This window comes from Pararge aegeria, chromosome 15, assembly GCF_905163445.1.
Source record: "Pararge aegeria chromosome 15, ilParAegt1.1, whole genome shotgun sequence".
In the NCBI taxonomy this organism is placed as follows: Eukaryota; Metazoa; Arthropoda; class Insecta; order Lepidoptera; family Nymphalidae; genus Pararge; species Pararge aegeria.
Window position 1 is genome coordinate 12,703,258 of NC_053194.1, and position 13,048 is coordinate 12,716,305.

The window sequence follows — 13,048 nt, forward strand, 5'->3', positions numbered from 1 at the left end:
TACACAACCGAAAACTAATTATTATTTATTGTACTGTCACTTGTCAAAAAGTTGTTTATTTTCATTCTTGCACTGAGTTTAAAGTTACTTCCCATAATAACATTTTTTAGTTTAATTTAAATTGAATCAATGAATAACTATAAGAATAAAATTAACTATGAAAGTCCATGCGACTCCGACAACGATTGGACAAATTCATCTGATGACTCTAAATATTCGGATACAGAAAGGTGCATATCGTTAAAAAGTTTTGTGAAACTTTATTTAATTACAATTTCTTCACTTTGTTTTGGGTTTCTGATTACAGCTCAGTCCCTGAATGGGACTCAGATATAGGAGAGGATGGTGAATTGGTTTATATCAAAACCAAAACCCACAGTGAAATTAAAAATGATACGAAAGCCCCTCTGTTGGAAAGTTGTGAGACTTTTAAATTAAGAAGCGACTTTAAAAGATCTTCTACAAGACGTTCTACTAAAGGTATCTCAGACCTTTCATAATCTTATTAAGTGTTTTCCGAATTTCCCATAATTTCATTCAAATCCACCTTTATCTTCAATACAATTACATTGTGTACATACTACTTTGGTCAAGCTAAACTGCATGCAAATGTTTTTTGATTTATTTTAGATTTTGGTTTAAAAAAACCAAAGTAAAATGTTTAATATTTATCATTGATCTGCTGTAGCAAAAGGTTTGTAGCAAAGGTTCTATAGCCTCATGTCATAAAAAAATATGTTATTGCCGTCGAAAATCAGCCCTGTCATCAACTAAAAACCTCTGGGGGTCAGTGGTGAGAGTTGTGGTTTTATATTAAATAAAATAAATAAATAAATATACTACGACAATACACACATCGCCATCTAGCCCCAAAGTAAGCATAGCTTGTGTTATGGGTACTAAGATGACTGATGAATAATTATATGAATAATATACATAAATACTTATCTTAATATATATAAATCTCCTGTCACGATGTTTGTCCTCAATGGACTCCTAAACTACTTAACCGATTTTAAATTAAATTGGCACACCGTGAGCAGTCTGGTCCAACTTAAGAGATAGGATAGCTTAGATTATAGTCGCAATTTTATTTTATTGCAAATTATTTGTCTATAATTAATTGACAGTCACATGTTATATATATACTACTATACTCATTTAAGGCTTAGCGATACTGAATACTTTAAAAACAATATCAAACGCAGACGAAGTCGCGGGCAATAGCTATAATATATAGATAAACACCCAGACACTGAAAAACATTCATGTTCATCACACAAACATTGTCCAGTTGTGGGAATCGAACCCACGGCCTTTGCTCAGAGAGCAGGGTCGCTGCCCACTGCGCCAATCGGCCGTCAATATATTGAAGACTTGGGAATTTATTATTTTATAACTTTCTCAAATTAAATGGCATAACCTTGTTAATTTAGCTTTAAGCTAATAGTAATACTAAAACCACATAGACTAATATTATTGAATCATTTTTATCATTCCTCAGGGAGAATATTTAAAGCTTTAAAGAATCGCAAATTCAAGGTTAAGGACAATGGAAATGACAAGAGAAAAGATTTGGAAGATAACAATAAGTTTATTATTATACAGGTAATTTATAATTATTATTATTTATAGGTATACTAAGCAGATTATGCCAATGTTTCTTGTGCTGTTAGGTCTTGATGTTAGTCTAGCCTATTTATGAACTGATTAAGCAATACTGCTGTCCCAACATCCTCAGGCGAGGCCTACCACAGGTGTATAACTCTTGGTGCTGAATGGATAGATTTAAAAAAAATTGATTTTAATGAATCCTCAATATCCAAATTCACTGAATCTATCAACTAAACATAGTTATATGTTAAATTTATCTCAGAATTTGTAAAAACAGTGCTTAACTATTGCAATGAAGAATCCTCCTCATAAACTATGTACAAATTGTGTTCAACTTTTCAGGTCAGTAAAAACATGATATTCAGCAGTGAAAAAAATTGCCAAATTGAAAAACTATTTGGCATCAGTTTAGATACACATGCAGATGGCAAAACTTTAGTGGTTGCTGATTTTCTACCAGAAGCTAAAGCTATATACACTCCCAAAGTCAAATCAGGATTTTATTTGCAAAAAATTAATGGTATAGATGTTACATCATACAATATTAATAATGTCTTACCGAGAGTTATTGAAGATGTGGAAAATCCTAAATTAACATTTCAAGTTGTATCTGAAGGTTTTAATATTGACTTGGAGAAGTTATTGAAACTTAAAAATGCTCCTGATAATTCTTTGACTCAGTTACTAAAAGATTCAATGTGTTCTGCTCTTTATATGTGTGGAAATGAATCAGACTATCCAAGCAATGATGATAAAGGTGTATTATATTGTTTTCCAAGACCATTTAACCAAAATTTTCTGTATAACACAAGAGGTGCTTACTTAACACTAAATCATCTAGCGCCTAAGTCTTTAGGGACAAGTGAGCCTGTAATATCCACAGTATTACACAAAAACCAACTTATAAACATAACATATGCACCAAATTGCAATGATTTGCTACTAGTTGCTATCCCTAATGACAAGATTGACGTTTTCGCATCTAAAAGAATAATAAACGATATCGTAAAAGTTCTAGAGTTATTATATGGATCACTTAAGACATGTTTTACTAAACCAAACAATGTGGATAAATTAGACAGTTTGTTTTCAAGGATATTTGTATCTTTACTGTTTGGAAGTAAGAATAAAGATAAAATAGATCATATCAATGCAACTTTTGAAGATATATTGGCAGCTAGGACTGTATCTTTGCCATTAGAAGTTAAGATTCAAGTGGATGATGCTATAACAGAGCTGGAAGCTGCTGATTATAGAGAATGGGTAAGTTAATCATTACAAAAAGTCATATGTGGAGACTTTATAATTCATCTAGGTGATTGAGCAGATCAAAAGTGCCATGTGAAAATGAAAGTGCAGTAATATATATTATGTAGCGTTGTAGTAATATACTTGTAGTTTCGTGTTTTGTGGTATGGTCACCAAGCATTGTTACCTTTATTGTATTGGAGCAGGTGTTACTTTGCGGAAATCCATGATATATTATGAAAATTAAGCTTAATTTGCTATAGTCCGCGCAAAGTCTCCTCTTTGCGGACTATAGCAAATTAAGCTAAATTTTCATAATTGTTACCTTTACTTTTTTTTCTGTTTGTATATCTTAGATGAGTCGTCGTCCGACAAACATACAGATAGAGAGACAGACAGATAGACAGACGGACGGACGGACGGACGGACGGGCGGACAGACGGACGGACGGACAGACAGACAGACAGACAGACAGACTAACAGACAGACAGACAGACAGGACAGACAGACACGTGCAGCTAGACACGGACAGACAGACATACACAGACATACAGACACGGACAGACAAACATACACGGACATACAGACAGGCACGGACAGGCAGACAGACATAGACAGACAGATACGAACAGACAGACAAGGACATACGGACATGTACATACGGAAAGACAGACACGGACAGACATACAACCACACAGACACGTCAATCTGCCAGCACCCCAACGTTTTTGCATCGGGAACTATTAAAAAGATACAACTACTACATTCGCTCTACCATCTGAACTTTTTCTTTTAGGATTACATTTGTTCTTTACCTCGGCCATTTGACAGACGACATCGGTTTGAATGACGATGATGACTACTACTATACTGATATTATTAATGCAAAAGTATGTTTGCATGATAGAATTTGGCAAACATGTAGCTTGCATCCTAAAGATGGACATAGGATCTTTAAAAGTTGCTGGTATATTTATTTAGTACACATGGGAATTAAACTATTGCATTTGTTACAAATTGTAATTAGGTTTGACCGCTTAACTAATCTGGGTGAAATTTGCATAGATATAGTTTGCATCCTGGTGGCATAGGATACATTCGTACGACTGCCTCGTTGGTCTAGTGATTAGCATGTATAAGTACGAATCACGATGTTTTGGTTTCGAATCCTGGTCGGGCCAAGTATTACAATTTCACTATAGTCGGAAAAAAGTAATAGGCCCGTTTTGTCGTTTGTCATCGCGACGTAACTAGTTATGGAACCATAAGACTCGGGACTCGATACTCACGATAAATCAATTCAAGTTTGTATCAGTACTTGATTGATATTATTATGTATTGTAAAGTGTTCGTTCGTTCAAAGCGTGACTGGCTGTTGATTATACGTCCACTTTTCAACATGTTGAAACAGAGTTAGTACTATATAACAACAAGCACAAAAATCGAGTCAAATCACTATGTTTAAATTAATGTCCTAAATAGAAGAGCCATAGTTAACGTAATAGTAAACAATATATATCAAACTTAAACGAGCGCAAAGTCAACTTTACAAGATGAGGAACGAAAAACTGCGCAGTGCGCGCAGGGACGCTTCAGTCATGTGCCGCTTGGTCAGATACATCAACTCAGACTCATTATTTAGAACCCATTTTGAGAACCAAGCTCATTCTTTGCAGTAAAGATTACAACACAATATTTAATTTCGATATTCAGTAAAAAAATGGTTACAGCTCTAGTATAAAAAAAAAAGACAGAACGTAACTGTTTTCGGAACGTTTCGCAACAATTATAAATTGCTTGCTACTATAAAGTAAGCGCAAAAAGAATACTCGCGATATATTCTTTCATATTATTTAACGTCCCAAAATATTTACGTATTTTTTAAAACACTGTATGTAATTGATTTTTATTTTATTGTTTCTTTCAGTTTCGTTCCAAGTTACATTCTATAGTCTTGCACAAATGTCAAAACGGGCCTATTACATTTTTACGACTATACCAGCCTGCATTTAGGAAATTGGCGTTGGAACCCCCGTGCTTCGGAGTGCACGTTAAGCCGTTAAGTACATATCAATAAGGGGGCGCACATAGAATACGTGAGATGCTTAAATATCACGCGATTTTTTTGTTAAATTTTTATCACACTTAAAATTAAACTCTCAGCAATATTAATTACTAGTCTTAACTAGTCTTAAGTAAAAGAACAAAGCAATTTTTTTTTTTACAATAACAATCCAACGCGTTTACGTACGCGCGGTACCAAAATTACGCGGTATCCAAAATTTTGAAAAATCTTGATTTTTCGTTTTCGTTTCGTGAGGGGATTTAATAAAATATCACGGCATCCCACCATTCAGAAAATTCAAAAAAAACACCTCACGTGGGCGCCCCCTAACTTGTGACAATAGCCGTTAGCTGCATTGGAGCAGCGTGGTGGGTCTATGCTCTTATACTGTCTCTCGTAAGCCTACTCTGGCAGCTGCCGATTATAATGGTGATAGTACTTTATGATTTCAGACAGACGACGTGGACAATTTCCAACGACTCTACACCGTGATTGGCGCGTGCCTTTATTATTCCGGCCATCTATTGACCTCTCACTTACAAGATGAGGATCTGAAAGAGATAAATGCGTATTTAAAACTCAACGGCATACTGAATCTTGGCAACGACAAAGACATCGAGAGGCTGGTTATTTGGAAAGAGGTGTTTATAAATGAGCATCGGAAGCAAAACAAAATTGATTTAAGCGAATATAAGTAAGTAGGGTTTAGTGAAAGTGTTATTTTGTTTAATAAGATAGAAGTTATGGAAATGAGGCTTAATTTTCTATCATCATCATCATCATATTTTGTGGGTTAAATATAACTTATAATTCTAAAGTTCTTTCCAACTCTTTAAAAAATTATATTTTTTCAAAGTCAAAATATCTTTATTCAAGTAGGCCCATAGGTGGCACTTTTGATGCGTACATTACATGAGAATTACACGGTAGTAAGATGATGGCGATTACCATATTCGTAAACTTAAAACTAAAGCTACGAGGGTTCCAAACGCGTCCTGGTCTAAGAAGAAGCCCTCAACCAACTTAGCCGGGTGTTTTCGTTATCACCATCTCGCAATTAAAATTTTGAGAAGAGTAACCTGGTTAGAGCAATAATTCACACCCAAGCTTTTTTATCGATTACGTAGTCCTTTATACTATAATAGGAATTTTCTATAAGCTTACGCTTATTACAAAATTTGAATTTTGTAAGAGACATCTCCAAGATGTCAATAGGTAGTTTATTGACATATCAGTGACCAAATTCGTTTATTTAGAATTCCAGATGGCCGTTGGTTCCTACTGATTGTGGGTAAAGGTAATTTCGTCTTGGCAACACTCATGGAGGCTGGCGGATGTACAGAAGACGTAAGTATTTTTTTTTATTTCACTACAAGTTGGCCCTTGACTGCAATGTCACCTGGTGGTTAGCGATGATGCAGTTAGTGGAAGCGGGCTAACCTGTTAGGGAGTATGGTAGTCCTACCTCTAATCAACACTGAATCGCTTAGCGGCACGTCGTTGTCGGTAGGGTGGTAACTAGCCACGGCTAAAGCCACCACATCAGACCAGAGAAAGTTCAGAAATTATAAAATCTCAAATTGCTTCAGCCGGGAATCGAACCCGGGACCTACTTGAATTCACTGCGCTCACCGTTGCGCCAGGGAGGTTTTAGTAGTAGCAGAGATTTTTGTGACAGAGCTCGTCCGCTGAATTACTACTGACAGGTAGTTAACACTTTCACTTCTTTTACCTACCTTAAAGAAGTGAAAGCGTTAACTAGCTGTCGCCCGCGATTTCGTCTGCTTTCCTTCGGTATTTGTTTTTAACTCTTTATTTGTACACCACTATGAAGTTAGGAAAAAAAAAAAATAGAAACACAAAGACAGAAGTAGAATACAAAAGGCGGCCTCATCGCTTAGTAGCGATCTGTGCCAGGCAACCTTTGGATTAGGAAAATATGAGCGAGAGTGGACAGGTGGTGTAAAATTATTATAAACCTACATTCAAATAGCTAAATACAAATTTGGTATTTCGGATTTTCGGAACTTCTTTTTCCAAAAAAAAAACCTAGTAACTATTTGAAAACTGAGTCTTAACATAATTACAATTATCAGGCAGTAGGTGTAACTCCCCCATCGCCGTTCTACGTGGAGGAATGCGAGAGTTGCCTCGACTTGCTTTTCGACGTCGGACTGAACAAGTACCTGCTTTCGTGGTTCTCCTCCAATACCCAGCCGCAAGTTGAAACCTCGCCTCAGTACCTCACGAAACACGGAAGGAAAATCAGAGACAATACGTGTAAGTGTTACCAGTGTAAACTTAATAATAAATAAATAAATATACTAAGACAATACACACATCGCCATCTAGCCCTAAAAAGAGCGTAGCTTGTGTTATAATCAAAAACATTTCGATGTCACAGATAAGTCTCAAAGACAGTAAATAATGTACCTCTAAAGCCTCTGAAATATTATTCCATTACACATTGTATAATGCACCATGTTTAAATAATACCCGTTTTCTCCAAACTGAGGTGTAAATCGAATGCTTAATGATTTTGGCCATGTCTTTTTTTTTTTTATCGAGGTGGAGAAAATCTGAGGATCTGCCAGGTCTGCACGGAACCGCTGGGCATTACGCCATGCCGACCTTCTTCATGCGTTTTCTCTCTTTTCTTTCTCACCCCCTTCTCGTTCCTCTCTCCTCACTATAATGATTCTTAGCATTTGTGCATATTTTTGCCATTCCTCTTCACTGGACAGCATGCGCGCTATCAGACTCTGGGAGTCTACAAGCTATGTCTATAGGAAAACAAACGTTTCACTAACTCTTAGGTGATAACTATTGGTGGATTTCTTGTATGCCTAGGTATCTCCTTAGATTAGGCGTTACTTAATTTATCTGCTTGATCCGTAGATTATTACTGTTAAAAGAAATCTTGCCTTGCAGCCACAAAACAAGACTACAAAAGTCCGACATTAAAACTCCGCAAATCCCAGCCGGACATGAAAAGACGTCACAACTCCTCCGATCAGATCAACGCTGGATCAACTAGTGAGAACTCCATCAACAATTACCACAGTACAAGTCAGCATAACTTGTATGCGCAGTGGTACAATGGTCCGCAGAAACAGTATAGGCATTCGAGTTTAGACGTCAGTTACTCGGAAGATTCTGGAAGCTTGAAGAGTAATAGGTATATTGGGTATTCTTTCAGGTCCAATCGTGTTTCAAACTATCCAGGAACCCATAGAATAAACACACAAAGTTATGGTATGGTAGGAGGCTTTGGCTGTGGCTAGTTACCATCCTATTGATAAAGACATGACCCTAAGCGAGTTAGTGTTCCGGTGCGATGTTACGTAGAAACCGATTAGGGGTATAACCATACTCCCTAACAGGTTAGCCCGCTACTATCTTAGACTGCATCATCACTTACCATCAAGTTAGAAATATAGTGCGGTCCAGCCGTTAAAGGAGTTGGGTGACAAACACACTTTCAGAAGAATTATATCATATACAAGCTTTTGCCCGCGATTTCGCCCGCATTTGTTTTTGCTTTTAAAGGCCGATTGGCGCAGTGGGCAGCAACCCTGCTTTCTGAGTCCAAGGCCGTGAGTTCGATTCCCACGACTGGTAAATGTTTGTGTGATGACATGAATGTTTCTAAGCGTCTGGGTGTTTATATGTATATAATAAGTATTTATGTATATTATTTATAAAAATATTCATCAGTCATCTTAGTACTCATAACACAAGCTACGCTTACTTTGGGGCTAGATGGCGATGTGTGTATTGTCGTTGTATATTTATTTATTTATTTTATTACAACTAATATACTATCTGCTGCGCACCTCATCTTATGTCATGCCACTTTCTACTGCATTAATGGCAGTTTTACCTTCCAGTGAAATAAGTGAAGACCGAATAGCTGGCCGAAGAGCTGATAGGGAACAGAAAAATCGGCGAGAATCATCCGGATCAGATTCTGATTGGGAGAAACAGGTTAGTTCAGTTTATGTCTAGCAAGCACTGAGTTTCTTGCCAGCCTTTCACGGCAGAATGTGCTTTTCCGATCCGGTTTGTAGCGCCATCTAGTTCTGTAATGTGGAGACCGCTACAGTTTCATTACAAACCGTACTTGACGTTTTATGATATTTGATCACCATCTCACAGTCAATTCAATCAATCAGCTATGAAACTTACCATCTTAAACCATTACTTTCAATGAATTTTTGCTCTCCCAACTAAGTTATTATATCACTTTACTTTTATTTAATTTTTATGTTTTTTTTTTCATTCAAGGAAGGCAGTAGGTCAAGTAATATCGATGTTTCAGACTTAAGGAAGTCATTGCTAGATGAACTTGATCATGCCACCGTACACAGGTATAAAGTCAGTTTTCCTATATATTTTTTCTAATTAACAATTATTTATAGGTGGTTAAAATTATTTTGGTTTTTCTTTTAATGTGATGAAACAGTTCTTTTAATATATAATTAATATTATGATTTTCGAACATAATTTTGTTAATTTTGTAGCATACTTACTGTCACTCAAACATAGACAGACAGATATAAGCCAATAAAATAGGCTTAAACTAAAAAATTATTACCAAGAGACCGCAACACTTCCGTGTATTGACCAGTAATGGCTTCATAATATTTAAAATTAATGAGCATGATGACAGTAAAAAGAATCGCCTAAATATTTTTTTTATCTAATAAAATACGATTCATGTATTATGAAAACCTATTTTTACAAATTGGAAGTGAGATTGTTATATATTTTCAATTAATAAAACTGTAAAATCTAGCGATCCGCTATGACAGTGAAACGCCGAACGCGCGATAGCGTTACGTCTCTCTAATCATAACTTTTTACCGCTTGAAATTCGAAAATTTGCGTATATTTAATTTCATACTATATACTATATATATACTATTATTAATAACAAAATCAATATTCTTTAGCTATGGAACAGGGACTTACTTAATCTCTTTTTAAGTTATGACTTCACGAATGCGGCCATGACACCCGGCCAGTTGTGCCAAATAAAATATTTTATTAAATATAGAATATACCTCCGAACATCAAATTTCATCAAACTATTTCTCAAAATTTTTTTTTCAGAATAACAGCAGGCGAAGAAAATGTACTGTTCCATTTTATACAACTAGAATCTGAGAAGGGTGTGCTGATAGCCCCCGTGAGGAACATAGAGGCACAGGCTAACAGTCCGCTATACTCGCATATTGTGAAAACCTTCAGAACTGCCTGTAAAAAAATCCACGAACTATTGCAACATAGTATAATGTAGGTTTTATTTTATAACGCTTTAAAAAGTAAGAATTTTAATGAAAATTTACGTTCGGTCGGTCGGCACGGTCACCATTAAATAGTCTACTATAAAGTAATTCCCATAATTCCCACGCAGTGTCCTATCCTACCCATCCCATATGTCCCTACTCCCTCTCTTTCTATTCTCTACACTCCCCTTTTATATCCCTTTACTTCTCTTCCCTGTCCCTCACTCCTCTTCTCTCTCTCTCTCTCCACCCCTCCCTCTCTACTCTCCATACTTTATACTATCTCTTTCCCCCTATTTTCGTCCCTTAATACTTTCTGCATCCCTCCCTCTACTCTCCTGAGACAGAGAAGGCCTGTGTATCCAAGTTTTTTTATCATGAATGAATTATAATGCGTGTGTCCGCCTCGTACGTTGGTCTTGACCAAAGCTGGCAAGTAAGTATATTTGCAGCGGCGCGTATCAAAATAGTCTTATCATTTTCCCAACTGCGACATATAAAAGTTTAAGTTGTTTGAAATTTGATAACAAAACTTTCTTACAGGTTCAAAAAGAGTCATGCCCCATCGAATCCAATTAACAAAATATTGGTAGCCGTGAAAGAATATGGAATGTTATTTGAGGCTCCAGCGGCAATACTAAATCAGTGTGGGATCAGCAAGAAGAACTGTGAACCATTCCATTTTTGGGTTGTTGGGTAAGATTATTTTTTTTGCTCTAATTTTTAACATGAGCTTCCTAGCTGACGCTTATGAGGTGCATATAATTGAATGTGTCATGGTACCTTTTCTTTCATGTCATGATACCCATTTATATTTTGTCATCATGCCTAAGTCAATTTTGTAGTCAAGATAAAACTACACTATAGTTCTTCTGTAAAAATATCACAAATTGATCATTTTGTAAAGTCACCACAGCATCTGAAGGATAAAAAAAAAATTCCGAAATAAGGCATGCCTATAAAACTGATTAAAGTTTAGTAGTAGTAGTTTATGGAAGGTTGGTTTAAAATTAATACAATCGTAACTAATACATTGATCATTAATTTTATTTGTTCAAAAGAAGTTTGTATCCTTATTGACGCTAATGACATGCACAAGTGAATGAGTCATGATACCTTTATTTTTATGTCATGATACGTATGTACATTGTCATGATATTATCATGTAACTGGTTGAAGATACGGTTGGTAGGAGGGCATATGATCTCTTCTTTGAGACAGTTGGTTATAACTCCCACTGAGTTTATGCCCATTCGATTGGTCTTACCTGACTTGTTGGTCTAGTAATTTGCATGAACGACAGCAAATTAAGAGGACCAGATTTCGATTCCTTGGCTGGGCTAACTAGTGAGTGGCATAGTAGATTTTCAGAATCAGCTCAGAGTTGAAAAACTGACATTGTCGACTTGTGCATCGGAGAGGACGTTATGGCCCCGGTAATATAACTATAGTTTTTATGTTGTATGGTGCCTACTCCTATATATGGTGATAATTAACTAATAATATAATTACCTTATTTAAACAAATGTTTGTATATTCAATGATCAAAAAAAAATTGTTACAGACGCGTATTTAGTGAACCGGAGCCTCGAGAACTGTATCTTTGCTACCACGAGTCTGTCCCACAAGATATTACGGAAATCGCATATTTACTATCTTATTTGGAGTAATGATATTAGTGAAGTGGGCTGTTCTTATTTCTCCTTTCTTTACCTTTTGCCTCAATAAGAGAACTAAAAAAAAAAAAGAAAGACCAAACGAAGATGTCCAACCTGAGTTCGCAGTGGCTTGCTTGCTTGGCTTCAATTTTAGCATGCCATTATTTAACACAAACATGACGTGACTATCATGAAAATTATTAAAGATGGATTTCAATTCCATAGCCATAAGGAAAAGACTGCGAAATTAAAGTAAGACATAGAAACAAAATTGATATGCGTTTATTAAAAAGGCAGTATTATTTTATTGCATTTAGACTTTCTGTTAAACAGATCTTGATATACTCAGACTCCTTCTCCGTCCATTGTTGGTTAAACTAATTAATTAATTATCTAGTTGTAAGATTTATAAAATTTTATACTATCGTCGATTTTTGACAAATAAATGTATTTTAAGAAGATTGCATTTTTATTATACCCCATTTAACCCACAAAACAAACTAAAAAACTTTTCTGTCATTGTTTGTATCCTCTTAGACGTGGTGAATTTTGTACAAAGTTTGCCAAAGCAAAGCTTTTCTCCGTAAATGATCGGCGAAATAATGTTTGTGTCACTCTACAGGGGTCATTATGTGGAGGTGTTCGAAACAAGTTTGTTTTTTTGTTACAAAAAAAGTACTTTCTAAATGCTTGTTTAAAGAATATTAAGATTTGTTTTGAGGGAACAGACAGTTCCAATAGATAGGTGGATGATATTAGATAAATTGCAATTTAAAATCATCAAAACTTAAAAGAAAATAGAAGTTGAATTTAGTTAGTTGAACAACCTGCAGCTGGATTTCAATAAATATAAATTATATACTCGTAAAAGTCTATGAATTTTGTATAATGTTATTTGGGTAACTAAAGATATTTACCGAGGAGCTAAAGTTTTGTTAGTTCATTTCGGTTATGGGCTCTTGATCTATTTCTGCGCGTAAAAATTTTATATAATTTTAGTCTATGAAGTTTACTGTATGGCAAAAGGAAATGACAACAAAAATCAAGTGCCAACACAATAGAAACCAATTAATAACAGGAAACGGAAAAGACCAATTATTTTATTATGTAATGAAGTGAAAAACAATGGAAACACTTTGAAGACTTATCCCTAATTTGAAATTGCCTTGTAT

The 13,048-nt window shown here is 35.5% G+C and overlaps 1 protein-coding gene across 1 annotated transcript; it reads left to right on the forward strand.

Annotated features, from left to right (window-relative positions):
- The first annotated feature begins 78 nt into the window (after positions 1–78).
- On the forward strand, positions 79–12,297 carry LOC120629997 (protein inturned). Its single transcript, XM_039899112.1, has 13 exons — positions 79–230; positions 308–480; positions 1,505–1,608; positions 1,957–2,877; positions 5,380–5,621; positions 6,184–6,274; positions 7,024–7,207; positions 7,859–8,105; positions 8,818–8,914; positions 9,215–9,297; positions 10,043–10,225; positions 10,762–10,914; positions 11,783–12,297. The coding sequence occupies exons 1-13, from the start codon at positions 130–132 to the stop codon at positions 11,886–11,888; spliced, it is 2,685 nt and encodes an 894-aa protein (XP_039755046.1). The 5' UTR covers positions 79–129; the 3' UTR covers positions 11,889–12,297.
- The last annotated feature ends 751 nt before the right edge of the window (positions 12,298–13,048 follow it).

Coding starts and splice junctions, on each gene's coding strand:
- LOC120629997 (XM_039899112.1), top strand. CDS start 130: ATGAATAACTATAAGAATAAAATTAACTATGAAAGTCCATGCGACTCC. Junction 481..1,504: donor TACAAGACGTTCTACTAAAG/GTATCTCAGACC, acceptor ATCATTCCTCAG/GGAGAATATTTAAAGCTTTA. Junction 5,622..6,183: donor ATTGATTTAAGCGAATATAA/GTAAGTAGGGTT, acceptor TCGTTTATTTAG/AATTCCAGATGGCCGTTGGT.